This window comes from the organism of the source record quoted next, unplaced genomic scaffold (genome assembly GCF_019419815.1).
Source record: "Pyrus x bretschneideri cultivar Hongxiangsu unplaced genomic scaffold, Pyrus_bretschneideri_v1 Contig17, whole genome shotgun sequence".
NCBI classification, from domain to species: Eukaryota; Viridiplantae; Streptophyta; class Magnoliopsida; order Rosales; family Rosaceae; genus Pyrus; species Pyrus x bretschneideri.
This window is the reverse complement of record NW_025999468.1, coordinates 241,493-254,601: the sequence shown is the minus strand read 5'-3', so window position 1 is coordinate 254,601 and position 13,109 is coordinate 241,493. Positions and strand designations below refer to the sequence as shown.

At 39.1% G+C, this 13,109-nt stretch overlaps 2 protein-coding genes across 4 annotated transcripts; both read right to left on the bottom strand.

Moving 5' to 3' along the window:
- Positions 1-2,210: 2,210 nt before the first annotated feature.
- On the bottom strand, positions 2,211-6,524 carry LOC103933705 (pentatricopeptide repeat-containing protein At4g08210). Of its 3 annotated transcripts, XM_009343396.3 has the most exons (4): positions 4,085-6,524; positions 3,629-3,858; positions 3,250-3,347; positions 2,211-2,496 (listed from the first exon to the last, which is right to left on the bottom strand). In XM_009343396.3, the coding sequence occupies exon 1, from the start codon at positions 6,365-6,367 to the stop codon at positions 4,286-4,288; it is 2,082 nt and encodes a 693-aa protein (XP_009341671.2). In that variant the 5' UTR covers positions 6,368-6,524; the 3' UTR covers positions 2,211-2,496; positions 3,250-3,347; positions 3,629-3,858; positions 4,085-4,285. The 3 variants fall into 3 exon arrangements, with proteins under 3 accessions (XP_009341671.2, XP_048437400.1, XP_048437401.1); XM_048581443.1 differs by having other exon boundaries at positions 3,250-3,858; XM_048581444.1 differs by having other exon boundaries at positions 3,250-3,858; positions 4,115-6,524.
- Positions 6,525-7,566: 1,042 nt separating this feature from the next.
- Positions 7,567-11,758, bottom strand: LOC103933704 (O-fucosyltransferase 10). The gene is made up of 10 exons (XM_009343395.3): positions 11,146-11,758; positions 10,486-10,564; positions 10,278-10,345; positions 9,974-10,062; positions 9,504-9,701; positions 9,196-9,400; positions 8,931-9,098; positions 8,676-8,843; positions 8,379-8,569; positions 7,567-8,251 (listed from the first exon to the last, which is right to left on the bottom strand). The coding sequence occupies exons 1-10, from the start codon at positions 11,524-11,526 to the stop codon at positions 8,062-8,064; spliced, it is 1,737 nt and encodes a 578-aa protein (XP_009341670.1). The 5' UTR covers positions 11,527-11,758; the 3' UTR covers positions 7,567-8,061.
- Positions 11,759-13,109: the final 1,351 nt, after the last annotated feature.

Here is a 13,109-nt window from a genome sequence, read left to right as displayed (position 1 = left end):
ATCGTATGTTACATTGTGTTACAGCCCTATTGAAAAATAATTCAATTATTTTCTAAAATTTATTGTTGCTAAGGAGACTCTTTCAAAATTTGGACTTTATCAAAAGTGGGACTTTCTGGCATCTCATGTTTTTGGCACAATATTTTATAATATTGGCAAAAAATTAACGTTAAACTATGATATGACAGATAGTTTATAAAAGTCCTACTTTAAGAGAGTCTCCTTAGCATTTTTCTTTGGAGTAGGATTCTCTCCCCTTTCCTTCCCTCCTCTCACATATTGTTTTTTGTCTTATTGACTATTAAAAAATTAACACAAAACGTTGATGTGGTTTAACCGTGACTGTTCAAATAGAAGAAGAAAAAGAAAAAAAAAAAAAAAAAGAAAAAAGGAGAACAGAGAATCCTGCTACTTGCCCTTTATTGTTTTGTGGGAAGTGAATGACTCACTGGTTTTATGAACTGAGAAGTTAGAAAGGTGTGCATGCACGTAAGGTTGGTGAGTTGTGTTGGATCATTGATGTTGGGTCGACGAGGAACAATAGAATTGTTTGGTGCCAGACAGTCAGATGCTAAATGACAAAGGACTCCTGGTTTATATTAATTTTGGTTTTCATAAGAAATTGTGCAATTGTATGTGTATGTATTAATGACTAGATGACATTTTACCAAAAAAAAAAAAAAAATGACTAGATGACATTAAGTGAAAAATTGGGTTTTGGAATTTGTACTATCTTAATCCTACTGACTTTTTCTTTTGTTTTAATCTTCTTTTATGTGTAATGTGAGGGAGTAAAATATAGGTTCCTTGAGAAACTACAAGTCAGAAAATATAATACAATAATCCCTAGCCTTTACATAAGAGAAAAACTTTTGTAAAGATGCTCGATTACGGTGTGTTGTACTTTCTTCCCGTCGAGCCGTTCAATTCCAGTACAATACTACGACACCCAAAGTTCCTGTACAACAACGTATTGTCCTTCACGCTGCCCATAGTACGATATTAGAATGGTTCGAATAATTGAAGTTCGATTTAAAGCATATCCCATACCTAATCTCTAATGAAGATCTCTTCCTTAAAGGATCTGAACAAACAAAATCAAAGGAACATGAATCAATACTTCCAAGCACTAGAGAAGTTGAGCTTTTATCCCTTTTTCATAAAACGAAAATTTCTTAGACGTTAGAAGGAAACAACGTTGTAAGTTAAAATTAAATAGAAGTTTGTAACTCAAGTAGTTAAGAACATTTAGGATATATTTTGACGCAATATAACATTACACATCCACTAACCCAGAAATCGAATTCAAAATATCAACTCAATGGCATTATCTCTTGCTAATTGTGTCATATTTCCATCATGTCTTGTGGTCTTGGATTCAAGGATGAAGGATGGGTATGGGGTTCTTGGTTTGTGGTCTTCGCCCTTGCTTTACTAATTATTGACTCTTGTTTTGTACTCATTGTCTTATGATTTGGAGTTTTCTTGGTGTTTGATTAGAAGGTTCTAACAAATATTAATATTTGTATGCAAACGGCATGGCTCAATTTTGTCCTCCTCTCATTTTTTATTTGTCAATTTGTATTGTTTTAGCTTATTTATAACATTTAGGTCTTTTTAATATCGTTTTTGTTTTTGTTTATCGTGCCAGAGAAAGAAGTAATGGAGGAACGACGAATGACGGAGAAATGAAAGAGAATGTATACAATTCAAATTTGCACGACTCTGAGCACATCACAGCCCTACATATTTCTTCCACGTCCCTCCCACCATCCTTCCTCGTCTTTCTTCATTTCAATTTATTCATCCTTATATCGAATCTGTTCCTAAAAGAAGAAAATAACAACACAACTCTACATACCCAAAGTTAAAGATGAAGTTAAAACTGAAGGCTAAATCAAGGAAGGTAATGAAGAAACGAGTATGGATCAAGTAGTCCCATCTAGTTGACTTTGATTCCTGATTTTCTGGTACTGGATTACGGATTTTAATTTGAAACCAACAAATGGCTTGATATGTGTTAGTAAACACGAGAAGTCAGAAATTTGAACAATTATAATACCCATGTTTTAGTAAATGCGGAAAAACAAAAAATCAGATACTTCCAACTCACATCCCATGTAAGTATACGATTAAGTCAATGAGGAACATGATAGGATTGACATGCCCATTCATGGTGTTACTCTTAGTTACCACTTGGAATGAGTCAATTTTGGCGCCAAAAAGTGAAAGGCACAAAATGATAGTGTAAATTTTTTACAGGTAATATTCTGTGAAGCTTTCTGCAGTTACTTTATGTTCATTGATAACAGTGAAAACAGAAAAGAAAGAATAAACCAAGGGCATGCCTGACCTGAGGAGGAAGGGAAAGAGAAGCTCACTCACTCCCACTTTAATACTCTACGGGCTGCACCTGCACGGTTGACGTCTTACAAAGCAAATACCTGTCTGTCTCTGCATCCAACACTCACTCATCACTGAAGGTGGAGGGCCTCACTGTAAAAAAAAACATATAAAGATGAATAAATAATAAGGGAACGTTACAGTTATCGTACATTCTGTTCTATTTACATCCTAGAACGTCCTTAGTGACCGCAAGTTTTCCGACATTTCAAGCCAAATTGTCAGTCGGCCCAGTCACAAAATTACTCCCCGCAACTTCCTATATGTACCTATGTATTCTGTTTGGGCATTCATCAACAAATTCCAAATTAGAGACAGGAAGATAAGTGAAAAATAAATTGGGGGTGAACGAAGAAAAGAATTCATACAGGGGTTATTAACTTACTACTAGTATATACTAAATATTGAGTGTGTTGGGTCAGGCTCATATGGGTTGGACCAGCTGACCGGGTTTAATTAGCAGGTTGGACCATCTTATCTTTTAATCTGACGGAGAGATGGAGCTTCCCGGATTTTGGATGAGAGCCATAACTTGTAGTTAAAGGCTCCAATGACTCATGAGGCTGCCTTTCAATGTGCAAATCCTTCTTTGCCCACAGAAAGATAACAGCAATTGGCACATGCAAGAATAAAGGCAAAATTGACAACTGATCCGCTCTAATGGCTTCTTTTTTTACCCTTCTGTCATAAAGGGGTAAACATATCGACATAGATTACTTCAGGCCTCTCGGTTTACATTCTCTCAGTTTAGAAGTGATCAGAAAAATAAATAAAATACCATGGCAAAAGGCTTGTAGGTAAATGAAAGCACTACTAATATTGCTTGAGGGAAAAAAGATGGCTAACCTTCATACTCAACCGGTGCAGGCACCCTTTCTCTTCAACGTTAATGAACCAACTCCCAAGTGAGTTTTCTCCTCCTCCAATTGAACCTATACAACGTCCTGATGAAAGGCAACAGAACAATGAAGGTGAGAAATTAGTTCAATCATCAAGTTTGTGCCAGCACACAGACATACAAATAATCTAACATCCACCTAGTTATGAATAATCGAGAAAGACTAGCATACAGATTCCAGACGATGCACATCATTTACAGCATATTATGACAAAGCAAGGGTTGAAACTTGATGGCTCATTCGTGTATCCATCGCCAGTCATTAGATAAGATATATTTTCTCTTTTAATAATTGGGATGCAGTAAAATACAGCATATTTACAGTACCATAAAGAAGATGCCAGCTTTCTTTGTATTGAAGAAGCTGCTAATCTATCAGAAAGCAGAAAAAGAGACGTGGGAAATTTCTGGGAGGATCTGTCATTTGGTTGAAGAGACGGGATAACAATGACTGAACAAGAAAACTAACTATACATAAGACCAGATAGAAGAATCAGGTAACAAGATCTTTCCGAGAAACCATGCATTTAGATGATGCACATAGCTCCAACAAAAACCTGCACGCAGATGGGAAAACTACAATGAATAAGAAGACAATATGACAGGTGTTAATTGAAGCAAAGTTGAGCTGCATAAGTAAATACTTCTTTGTTTCTTTTTAGATGAAAAATCAAATTGGATGGCTTGACTCGATCCAAATTTCAACCTCAAGAAAGATAAGAAAAAATCAGATTGAGTTGTGCGCTTAAATTTGAAGGGGAGAAAAATGGTGATTATACACACCATAATATAGTTACATCTCCTTCGACTCACCACCAAGGACCATCGCTTTCTAAGATCCTTGCCAGGTCTTCAGGAAAGTGATTCATTCATTGAGCTCATGCAGGGACTTAACGTCAGAGGTTCAAAGCTCCGATGGTACTTGCTATGTATTTCATCAGAAACTATTGTTTCTGACCCATGCATTTAGTAATGCAGCAATTTTTAAGTTGAAATCTCAATCCAACTCTTTCCTGCTTCTTTAGCACTCACTTTCTTGATGGCAATTCTAACTTTGCTTAAATCTTCCCACATTCCTAGTTCTGCATAAACATTCGAAAGCGTCACATACGTGGAAGGGTCTTCTGGTAAGGTTGTGAGAATCTGATCGGCAATAACATTAACAAGTTCGGTATTTTTATGAGTTCCACAGGCCACGAGCAATGATCTCCATATGATTGGGTCAGGCTCAAATGGCATCTTAGCAATCAACTGCTCTGCCTCTTTAAAACATCCAGCTTGACCTAGAATGTCAACCATGCAATAATAATGCTCCAAACGAGGTTCCAGTCCGTGTTCAATTTTCATGGAATTAAATATGGTCCGTGCCTCTTCTACAAGTCCAGCATGCCTACAGGCAGAAAGAACGCCTAAATACGTAATTTCGTTTGGCTTCAATCCTGATTCTGTCATCTCATTAAAAAATTTGATTGCTTCCTCTGCCCTTCCATTTTGCCCACACCCCACAATTATCCCTGTCCAACACACGGTGTCTCTTTCTTCCACAGAATCAAACAGAGCTAACGCATTGTTAATTTCACCACATTTTGAGTACATATCGAGCAGGGATGTCACTACAACCTCCTCAGACTCATATCCACTCTTAACAGAGAAAGCATGAACCTGTTTTCCGCTTCCAAGAGATGTTAAACTGGAGCAAACTTTCAGAATAAACGAAAGGACAAATTGATCTACTTCGAGACCCAAATACACCATATCCCGAAACAGTGAAAAGGCTAGCCAGCTTTGTCCAGTTGTTGCACACCCTATGATCAAACCAGTCCAAGCTACGGCGTCTTTCTTTGGAAGCCTTTGAAACAATCCCAATGCATTATTAATATTCCCCAGTCTTGCATGCAGGTCTATAAGAATGCTTCCAACAATATGATCTAACTCATACCCTGCGGTTACAACCAAGCTGTGCACTTGACGCCCGAGTCGCAAGTTGCGTAAGTTGACACAAGCCTTTAAAGCGCCACTGAAAGTGTAGGAATCCATGCAAGTACCTGAGCAATGGACTTTCAAAACTAAATCCAGAGCTGCACTATTGCATTCGTTAATGACGTATCCTGAAAGCATAGAATTCCAAAGTGCCAAACTATCAGAAATGGAGGCATAGCACCTTGAACGCTGATCAAACAGTTTTACAGCTTCAGTCAATTCATTGCCATTCGAGTACATATCAACCAGTGCCGACACAGTAAAAATGCCTGATTCAAAACCTGATTTTATAACATAACAGTGGATTTGTTTCCCAGAAGCTAACAAACCATGTCGACCACAGGTTTTAAGCGCGCACGGGAAGGTAAATCCATCTAACTTGAGGCCTTCTCGGTGCATTATACACACGAATTCAAATGCGCGCGGACTTCCATTATCCGCCAAACCAGCAATAATGCTATTCCAAGATACAACATTCGGCTCTTGCATTTGATGAAACAAACACACTGCCTCATCCACCAAACCAGCCTTAGTATACCCCGAAACCATAGTGTTCCACGTAGTTGTGTTTTTGCTCGACATGTCATCGAAAACTCTCCTAGCATCACTCAAACTCCCACATTTGAAGTACATGTCCAAAAGGGTATTCATCAAAACAGTGTCAAACTCCAACCTCTCACTACATATCCTCTCATGAATCAATTTACCCGTTCTTAGGTCACCCACCAAGCCACAAGCTTTTAGCACCGCAGAGTACATGAACCCGTTCGGCGTCTCCGATTCAGACTCCAACATCCGCGTGTACAATCCCACAGCCTTATCAGGTTTTCCGCAATTAGTATATCCACAAACCATTGTCGTCCATGTCACAACGTTCCTGTCAGGCATTCCATCAAACACCTTCCGCGCGTCCCTCAAACAAGGAAACGCGACGTACATAGATATCAGATTGTTAGCGACAAAAACGTCATTCAAAGCGCCGAGCTTGATTAGTTGGGAGTGAAATGCTCTGCCGTGATTGGCCTGAGATCGGCCGCCACAGTGGCGGAGAGCGGTAGCTATTCGATTCAGGTACGCGAATTCCATGGGTGAATTGAATGCGAGCTCGTGGGTTTTGCCGCGTCAATGCAAACACAGGTGAGACCCACCGCGAAACTGGGGCCCGCTTGTTTGTTCTTATGGGCCCGGCGCATTGGCATCACATTGGCTTCTAACACGTGGTCGTATTTAAGTACACACCACCCCCGACGGGCTTTCAAAGGCTTGCACGGAACTCTGACAGAACTGTCCATTTTTACTTTTAAGATATAATAATTTTGTTTTTATTTTTCATCACAAAGAAAATTCTGAATTGAAATTGAAAATTCATATTCACCCTTAGACTATCTCAGACCCTTGGTTAAAACCTAAAATTTTTAATCCTGAAAATTTAGATTTTAACACATAAACAACTTTTCTGCTCTAACCCTTCTGGGTTAAAATTTTTAGCCCGACGTTATTAAAAAATGAATTTAAGCTAATTTCTTTTTCTAAAGTAACTTCTACAAAAAAAAAAAAAAAAAAGGGTATACTATCCTAATTAAATTTTATGAACATTTTTATTTAAAAATGTTTAGATTTCGATAAATATTTTGAAAATTCACTAATTTTATAGAGATTTTTTAATGAATTTTGATTTAAATAAATTTTTAATCATTTTAACCGTTGGATTTTTTATTATTATTTTTGATCAAGAGATAGACTTTATTTATAATTTAATCGAAATGTTTACATCCATAGCAAGAATATTAAATAAAAAAAAATTGAATCAACGGTCCAGTGAAACCAGCCGTAGGACTAGAAATAGAAGTGTTAGGCTCATGATGGTGGGCGATAGGCGCCCTAGCAATGGCCCCCCTGTCGGGCACTGAAGGTTGCAAACTGCATGTGGCGTGTTGTGTGCATTGGTGGGCTGCAAGTCAACTTCTTTTTGACGCGTCCACGCACACAAGTGGCCCAGATGCTTCACCTGGGCTGGTTTCTTGGTTAAATTTGCCCCAAAAATCAATATTAAGTTCAAGGATTGGAGTAAGTCATAATAAAGTAAAATTGAAATTGAAATGATAAGGTAAAATACTAAATTGAAATTGAAATTAATAAAGTAAAAGACTGAATGTTACTATCGTAAATGTAGCCTCGTTATCGAATTCAAAAATTCGTTCATCCAAACAGAGCTAAGTTTGCTCACATATGTACTGCGCCCGGTAAACAATGCAGAATTTTGCTACCAATATATAAAACAATGGTTAAACTTGTGAGAACAAAGTATTACCATTATATACTCAGAAATATGCCTAAGTAGGCTAACAAGTAACAATCAAACTGCAAAACCAATGTATAAATCCCTAGGCCTCCAACTCCATCTGACCAATCTACAACTTCAAATCCAGCTCAAAATTTATATGCTATATATCCCTATGTACCACAAACGTACGCCCCAACATTGCCGGAGGGCGGCTTGCGCTTCAGTTACGTCCACATAAGAGATCTAACACCTCCACACGAAAAGGGAAGAAAGAATCGCATGAAATAAGGAAATCCTTCTGCGACCAAAATTGGAAAACCTGCTGCTACAAATACTATCTACATTTTCCCAACAGGCTTCGGAGCAACGAGCCTCTCTTCAAAATCCACGGAAGAAAAGAGCTAAAGCCCCCAATGTAAAGCTTCTGACTGATGACAGCACAGGTGGAATAAACGACTCAAGCACGTGGTTTGTTTTTCCATTTCTCATAGCTTTGTTACAAAGAATCAGGAATGTGTGACGGGACAATCTGCGTGTTATTGTGCTTTTGGAGACAACTGCACTCTGGCAAAGGGTACGTGTACACAGAAGACTTACGGGTGAATTTTTTCACTCTCGGTACTATCTTTCCCTTGCGATCACTTTCAGTGAGAATTGCTTCCATCTCAAGTTTGAAATCATTCCAACTGCAAGACCAATATACACGGAGTTAAAATGTAAGCCTAACGTAGGCGTTTATGAACTTTGAAATCTCAAAATTGGGGTATTACAAGCAGAAACTTTCATTTTACAGAAACTACACCTACAGAATACCTCACACTCATGTCCTGCAGTAGAACAACAAGCTTGCGCTTATCAGGTATAATAGTCTTGGCATGCCCATTGTAGCGGAATCTCCGGTGACCCATTAGGAAATGCGGGAAGTTCCCACCCTGTGTTGTTACAAATATCTCACTAAGCAAGCATACTGTATAATCCAAAGCTGCCAATCTCGATGAATATCCCTAGCAAAAGGAAATAAAATTTTAGGGTGGTTGATTTCAAAGTATTCGTTTAACTACTCACAAAATACTTTTGTGGGCAGACATTGCACGAAAACTCGTAAGATACCTCAAAAGGAGCAAGCTCATCTGGGGTGGCAAGAGACTTCTTGGTATGCAGATAGGGAAACATCTTTAGCAGAGGGGCTAAATGTTTCTCTGCCCAGTAGATTTTCCCTGAGGCTAAATAAATTAAAGTGCTGTTGTCAAACCCCATACCCCGTAGCATCATTCCAACCTACACGGACAAGAACAAAAAGGATTATTTCTCCATGGTAGGTAGCTATGAGTAAGTAGAAGATGCATGCGGAATTGAGTAGAGTACCTCCAAGGGGGTTAGTGGGCACTTTCCATCAATCCTATTGAGACCAGGTAGAGTTACGCGGCCTTTTCTTTTGAATTTATCTCCCCATCCTTTTTGTCTAATTGAATTCATTGCAACATTTTCAGCCTCTCCTCCATCATACAAACAGCATGAGAATGCCACCATGTCCTGCAAGATGAAGAAAAACAGTTGATAACATGATTAGTTTTCCCAGACCGTTAAACATAAGAGACGAAACAGTTTAAGGAAAGGCAAGCTGTATTACCTCCTCAAAGCGGAGGTGGACTGCAATATACTTTCCACGGGTCCTTGAACTCATCTCAGTCATTCGTTCAACTAGTTTATTTGCCAAATTTGATATGGGAGAAGAGAATTTCAATGCTTCATAATTAGCAAGGCATCTCAAATGCTGAATAGGAGGTGGGACATTCATTGCTAGTCTATTAGCAAATGGAGCTATGCGGATAACCCTGCATAAACCAAACGAGTAAGAAAAAAACCAACCTACAGGCTTGAAGGGCTTATGGCCCGTTTGATATAGAACAGAAAAAAAATAAACAGTTCAGTACCTACCCCTCCTTTTGCAGGACAGGATAAACTTCTCCTGTGTAATAACGGACAGGAGCCCAAGCTTGGACATGAAGGGTTGGTATGGTAGTGATGTTGTGATCATATTTCTCCATCAGCATCTCCGGTAGTTCTTTAACCACTTTAACATGGCCTTCAAGGGTGGCTATGAAATGATCTTCATCGTATATATCAGTAAAAGTGCTGCCAAACAAAAGATACTGCTTTTTTATTTCAACTGAAAACACAATAAGAGTATCTTGAAAGATCATTTAAAGAAAGGTAATAAAGACGGCATTCTCATAATGCTTTCCATAGACTGAGTTTTCCTCTCAAGATAAATTTCTTGTCATTTAGATCAAGACGTTACATGAACCTGGCAACCTAATGTTGGTCCCGAACACGTTGAAGTTGGTTAGACACTGTCATACACACTTATCATTTAGGGGTCAGGACTTCAACAATAATTACTGTACCTTGGATCCCTCCAAACATTATGGAATTCAAAGCGAGGAATAAGTAGAACTGCATTTAAAAGTCCAGCAAGTGCCACAGCATTGCAAATCTGTGAAGAAAAACACAAGATACTAATCACACGAACAAAATGTATATGCCGGCACATAGGTGATACGTAAAGCTGCTGAAAATCACACTAAAGATATCTGACAGCCTTGATACTCTAATTTTCAAAGCAAAGAAATAAAAAATTGATGAGTAGCAAAAGACTAACAGGACAACTAGTAAAAAATTCAGCCTACAAATAATAAAGGATTGACATACCGCAGAGCGTTGTTGGTTAAGACCACCATTAACCTCCACAATCAAGTAACCACTAGGGCCAGGGGAATCTGAAATTCAGCGGAGAATATTAGTATAACGTGACGAGAAGAAAACTTTACATCCTTTGATTCCAAAACTACCAAACCTTGAATTGCTAATGAAATATGTGGCAGCCATCTTAACACAAAATTGTGCTACATTGTCATACCTAATTGTAGTCCAGCAGTTGACGACGGGCAAGGCTTCTGCTCTTTCAGCTTTCTTCTGTATCTCCATACAGAGGACAACTACATCAACAAACAACAAATCGTTTCCATTAATAACTTGAATTCCACACAATTATGCACAACTGACAAACTTGAGTATAATTTGATCCACAGTAATTTGATCTTACAATTCAATCCCTTGTAAACTTACTGACCTACACAGAACCCCGATTTCGGAAACTATCAACTCTTTTTATTCTCAAGACAAAGATCTCTGAAGTTTAACATCCACATCCAGAAACCAACAAGTTTACAGTTGACTTAATTCAGACTCTAACGTGCTACTGGTCAACGTTTGCTTTTAAAAGCAAAACTGGGAAAGAAAAGAGAAAGAATGTAAAATTAAGCAACCGTCCTACATTCCTACGTTTACTTGATCTGAAAGGACATGGGAAAAAATTGAAATCGAAGGTTTACACTGCAACGTTTACTTGTTTCTGTCTTTTAGCTCCAAAACGAAAATCCCAAGTCCAAAAATTGTATTTCGTTTTCTTATCATGCGTTTCTTGCTTGGAAAAGCTGAAGGAGAAGAACCCTTTTCCTGCATTTTCCCAGAAACCAAACAGAAAATGATAAATGAGGAAAAACCCAAGAATCCAAACCTCAATTGGAGTCGAATTATCGGCCAGAATGTGAGGCCAGAGCAGCTGAAACATCTCGTGACTGCGGTAAACGGAACCGGGAAGAGGGGTATGGCCCACTAGACCGGAGAACGGGCCCATGCACATGAGCAGGCCGGAGACGTAGAGCAGGGGAAGCACCACCAGTAAGCGGAGGAATCGGCGGAGGAGAAGAAAACCAGAGACGACGGAGATGGTTTTTGCGCGGGGCTTCCGGCGGCAGTGAGGGACTGTGAAGTGACGGCGAGGCGACGGTGGTGGGCTAGGTGAGGTGCTGCTGCTGCTCTCACTGCCGTTGCCTCCACCACCACCTGCACCATTAGCATTGTACTGGTGGTGGTGCGCCTTTGCTTTCGTTCCCATCAAGTGAAGTGCGAGTGTGTGAGTATAGAGAGAGAAAGTGCAGAGACAATTCTAGAGAGAGAGAGAGAGAGTGGAAAAAGGGAAATATGGGTTTTGGTTTTTGACACAGTGAGTTCCAACTTCCAGCAAGATTTTTAGGAGAAATAGTAAGAGAGAGAGGAGCTTCAAGGCTTGATCAGTAAGCCAATGAAGGGGACAGTTGGGATGGCGGGTCAGCTTATTTTTCAGGTTTTTTTTTTCCCCTTAAAAATGGGGCAATTTGTGACAATATACGGTCACCCACAATTTTCGGGCCGAAGAGGCTATGGATGATTGGATGGTTACAATGTGACAAAATATAATACAGTGCGTTTTGGGTTTTTATGGATTAGTTTTAATTAATAAATAATCTCTTTATTGTTTTTATTTTTTTGTCAAAGATAATAAAATTCATTAATCAAAATGGCTATTACAATTTAAGGAAAGCCAAAAAGAAAGGCAGCTCAGAACAAATAAGCAAAAGCACAACCCAACTTCAAGAGAAAATACAATAAAAATGGCCAATCAAGAGAGAGTCCACAACAAATTCTAAACTAAAAACTCTAGACCTGAAACAAGAAAAATGCCGCCTCCTCTAAGCCTACCACAGCACCCGCACAAAGCCAACACCATCTAGAAGAAAATCTAATGAACCCAAAGAATGAACGGAAAATGGGGGTGGGCAAGCCACCCACATAATGGGTGCTCCTATAATCCTACTAAATAATGAGTGCTCCTATAATCCTACCAAATAGTGTAAATAGTGCATACTGTTTGGTATGCAGACGGGACGGGACGGGACATGACAGGACAGAACGGAACGGAGCGGGAGCAAAGATGCCCTTGGATGGAAACAAGGAGGAAGAAGAAGGAGACGGAGAGGTTATAATTTTGTGTTCCACAGATGTGGAATGAGTCGTTCCAGGGGGGGTGAGGTGGAACGAAAATTCACGCAAAACTTGTCCCGTGGAACAGCTCGTTCCACCCGTTTTAGGCGCACCAAACGTGAGACGGAACGCCTTGTCCCACTCAATTCCATCCCGTCCCACGTACCAAACGGTACCAAAGGCCACGGAACACCAAGGCAGAATAAAGTTCATTAGTAAAGATGGCTATTATTGTCTTTCTCAGTCAATGCAATCCTATTAATTTCCAAAGTTCTTTCCCAAGTAAAACTTTGAAAGCTCTTTCCCAAGTAAAACTTTGAAAGCTCTGTATCGTCCTAATGTGTTTGGTTCTTTTTCAAGTTTCTAAATATGCTACAAATCTGGGGAGATATGATAAGGGTTTCATTTTCACAATGTTTCAACCATTTTGTATTTTGTGAGGTTTAAAGATGATGCACATTTGACTTGGCAATCAGAAATACAGCTCAATGAGCTGCAATTCATCTTTATTTCAGATTTGATTCTCACATCTGCATTATCTTCTTCTAGTTTTGTCGATTGATCAATATAAATCTTATATCCTATCATCGAGGTTAACATTTTTTTACCATAGAACTATAAACCGAAAAAATTAGGGTGTGCGTGTCTTGATTAAGCCTAATTTCCATCCTAAACCCA

Bases quoted from the DNA above. Each gene is read 5' to 3' on its own strand.
- LOC103933705 (XM_048581443.1), bottom strand. From the start codon at position 6,367: ATGGAATTCGCGTACCTGAATCGAATAGCTACCGCTCTCCGCCACTGT.
- LOC103933704 (XM_009343395.3), bottom strand. From the start codon at position 11,526: ATGGGAACGAAAGCAAAGGCGCACCACCACCAGTACAATGCTAATGGT. The intron at 9,702-9,973 runs GTACAGTAATTA...TTTGTTTGGCAG, and splicing joins AATGTTTGGAGGGATCCAAG to CACTTTTACTGATATATACG. The intron at 8,252-8,378 runs GTATTCTGTAGG...TTGGTCTTGCAG, and splicing joins CTGCAGGACATGAGTGTGAG to TTGGAATGATTTCAAACTTG.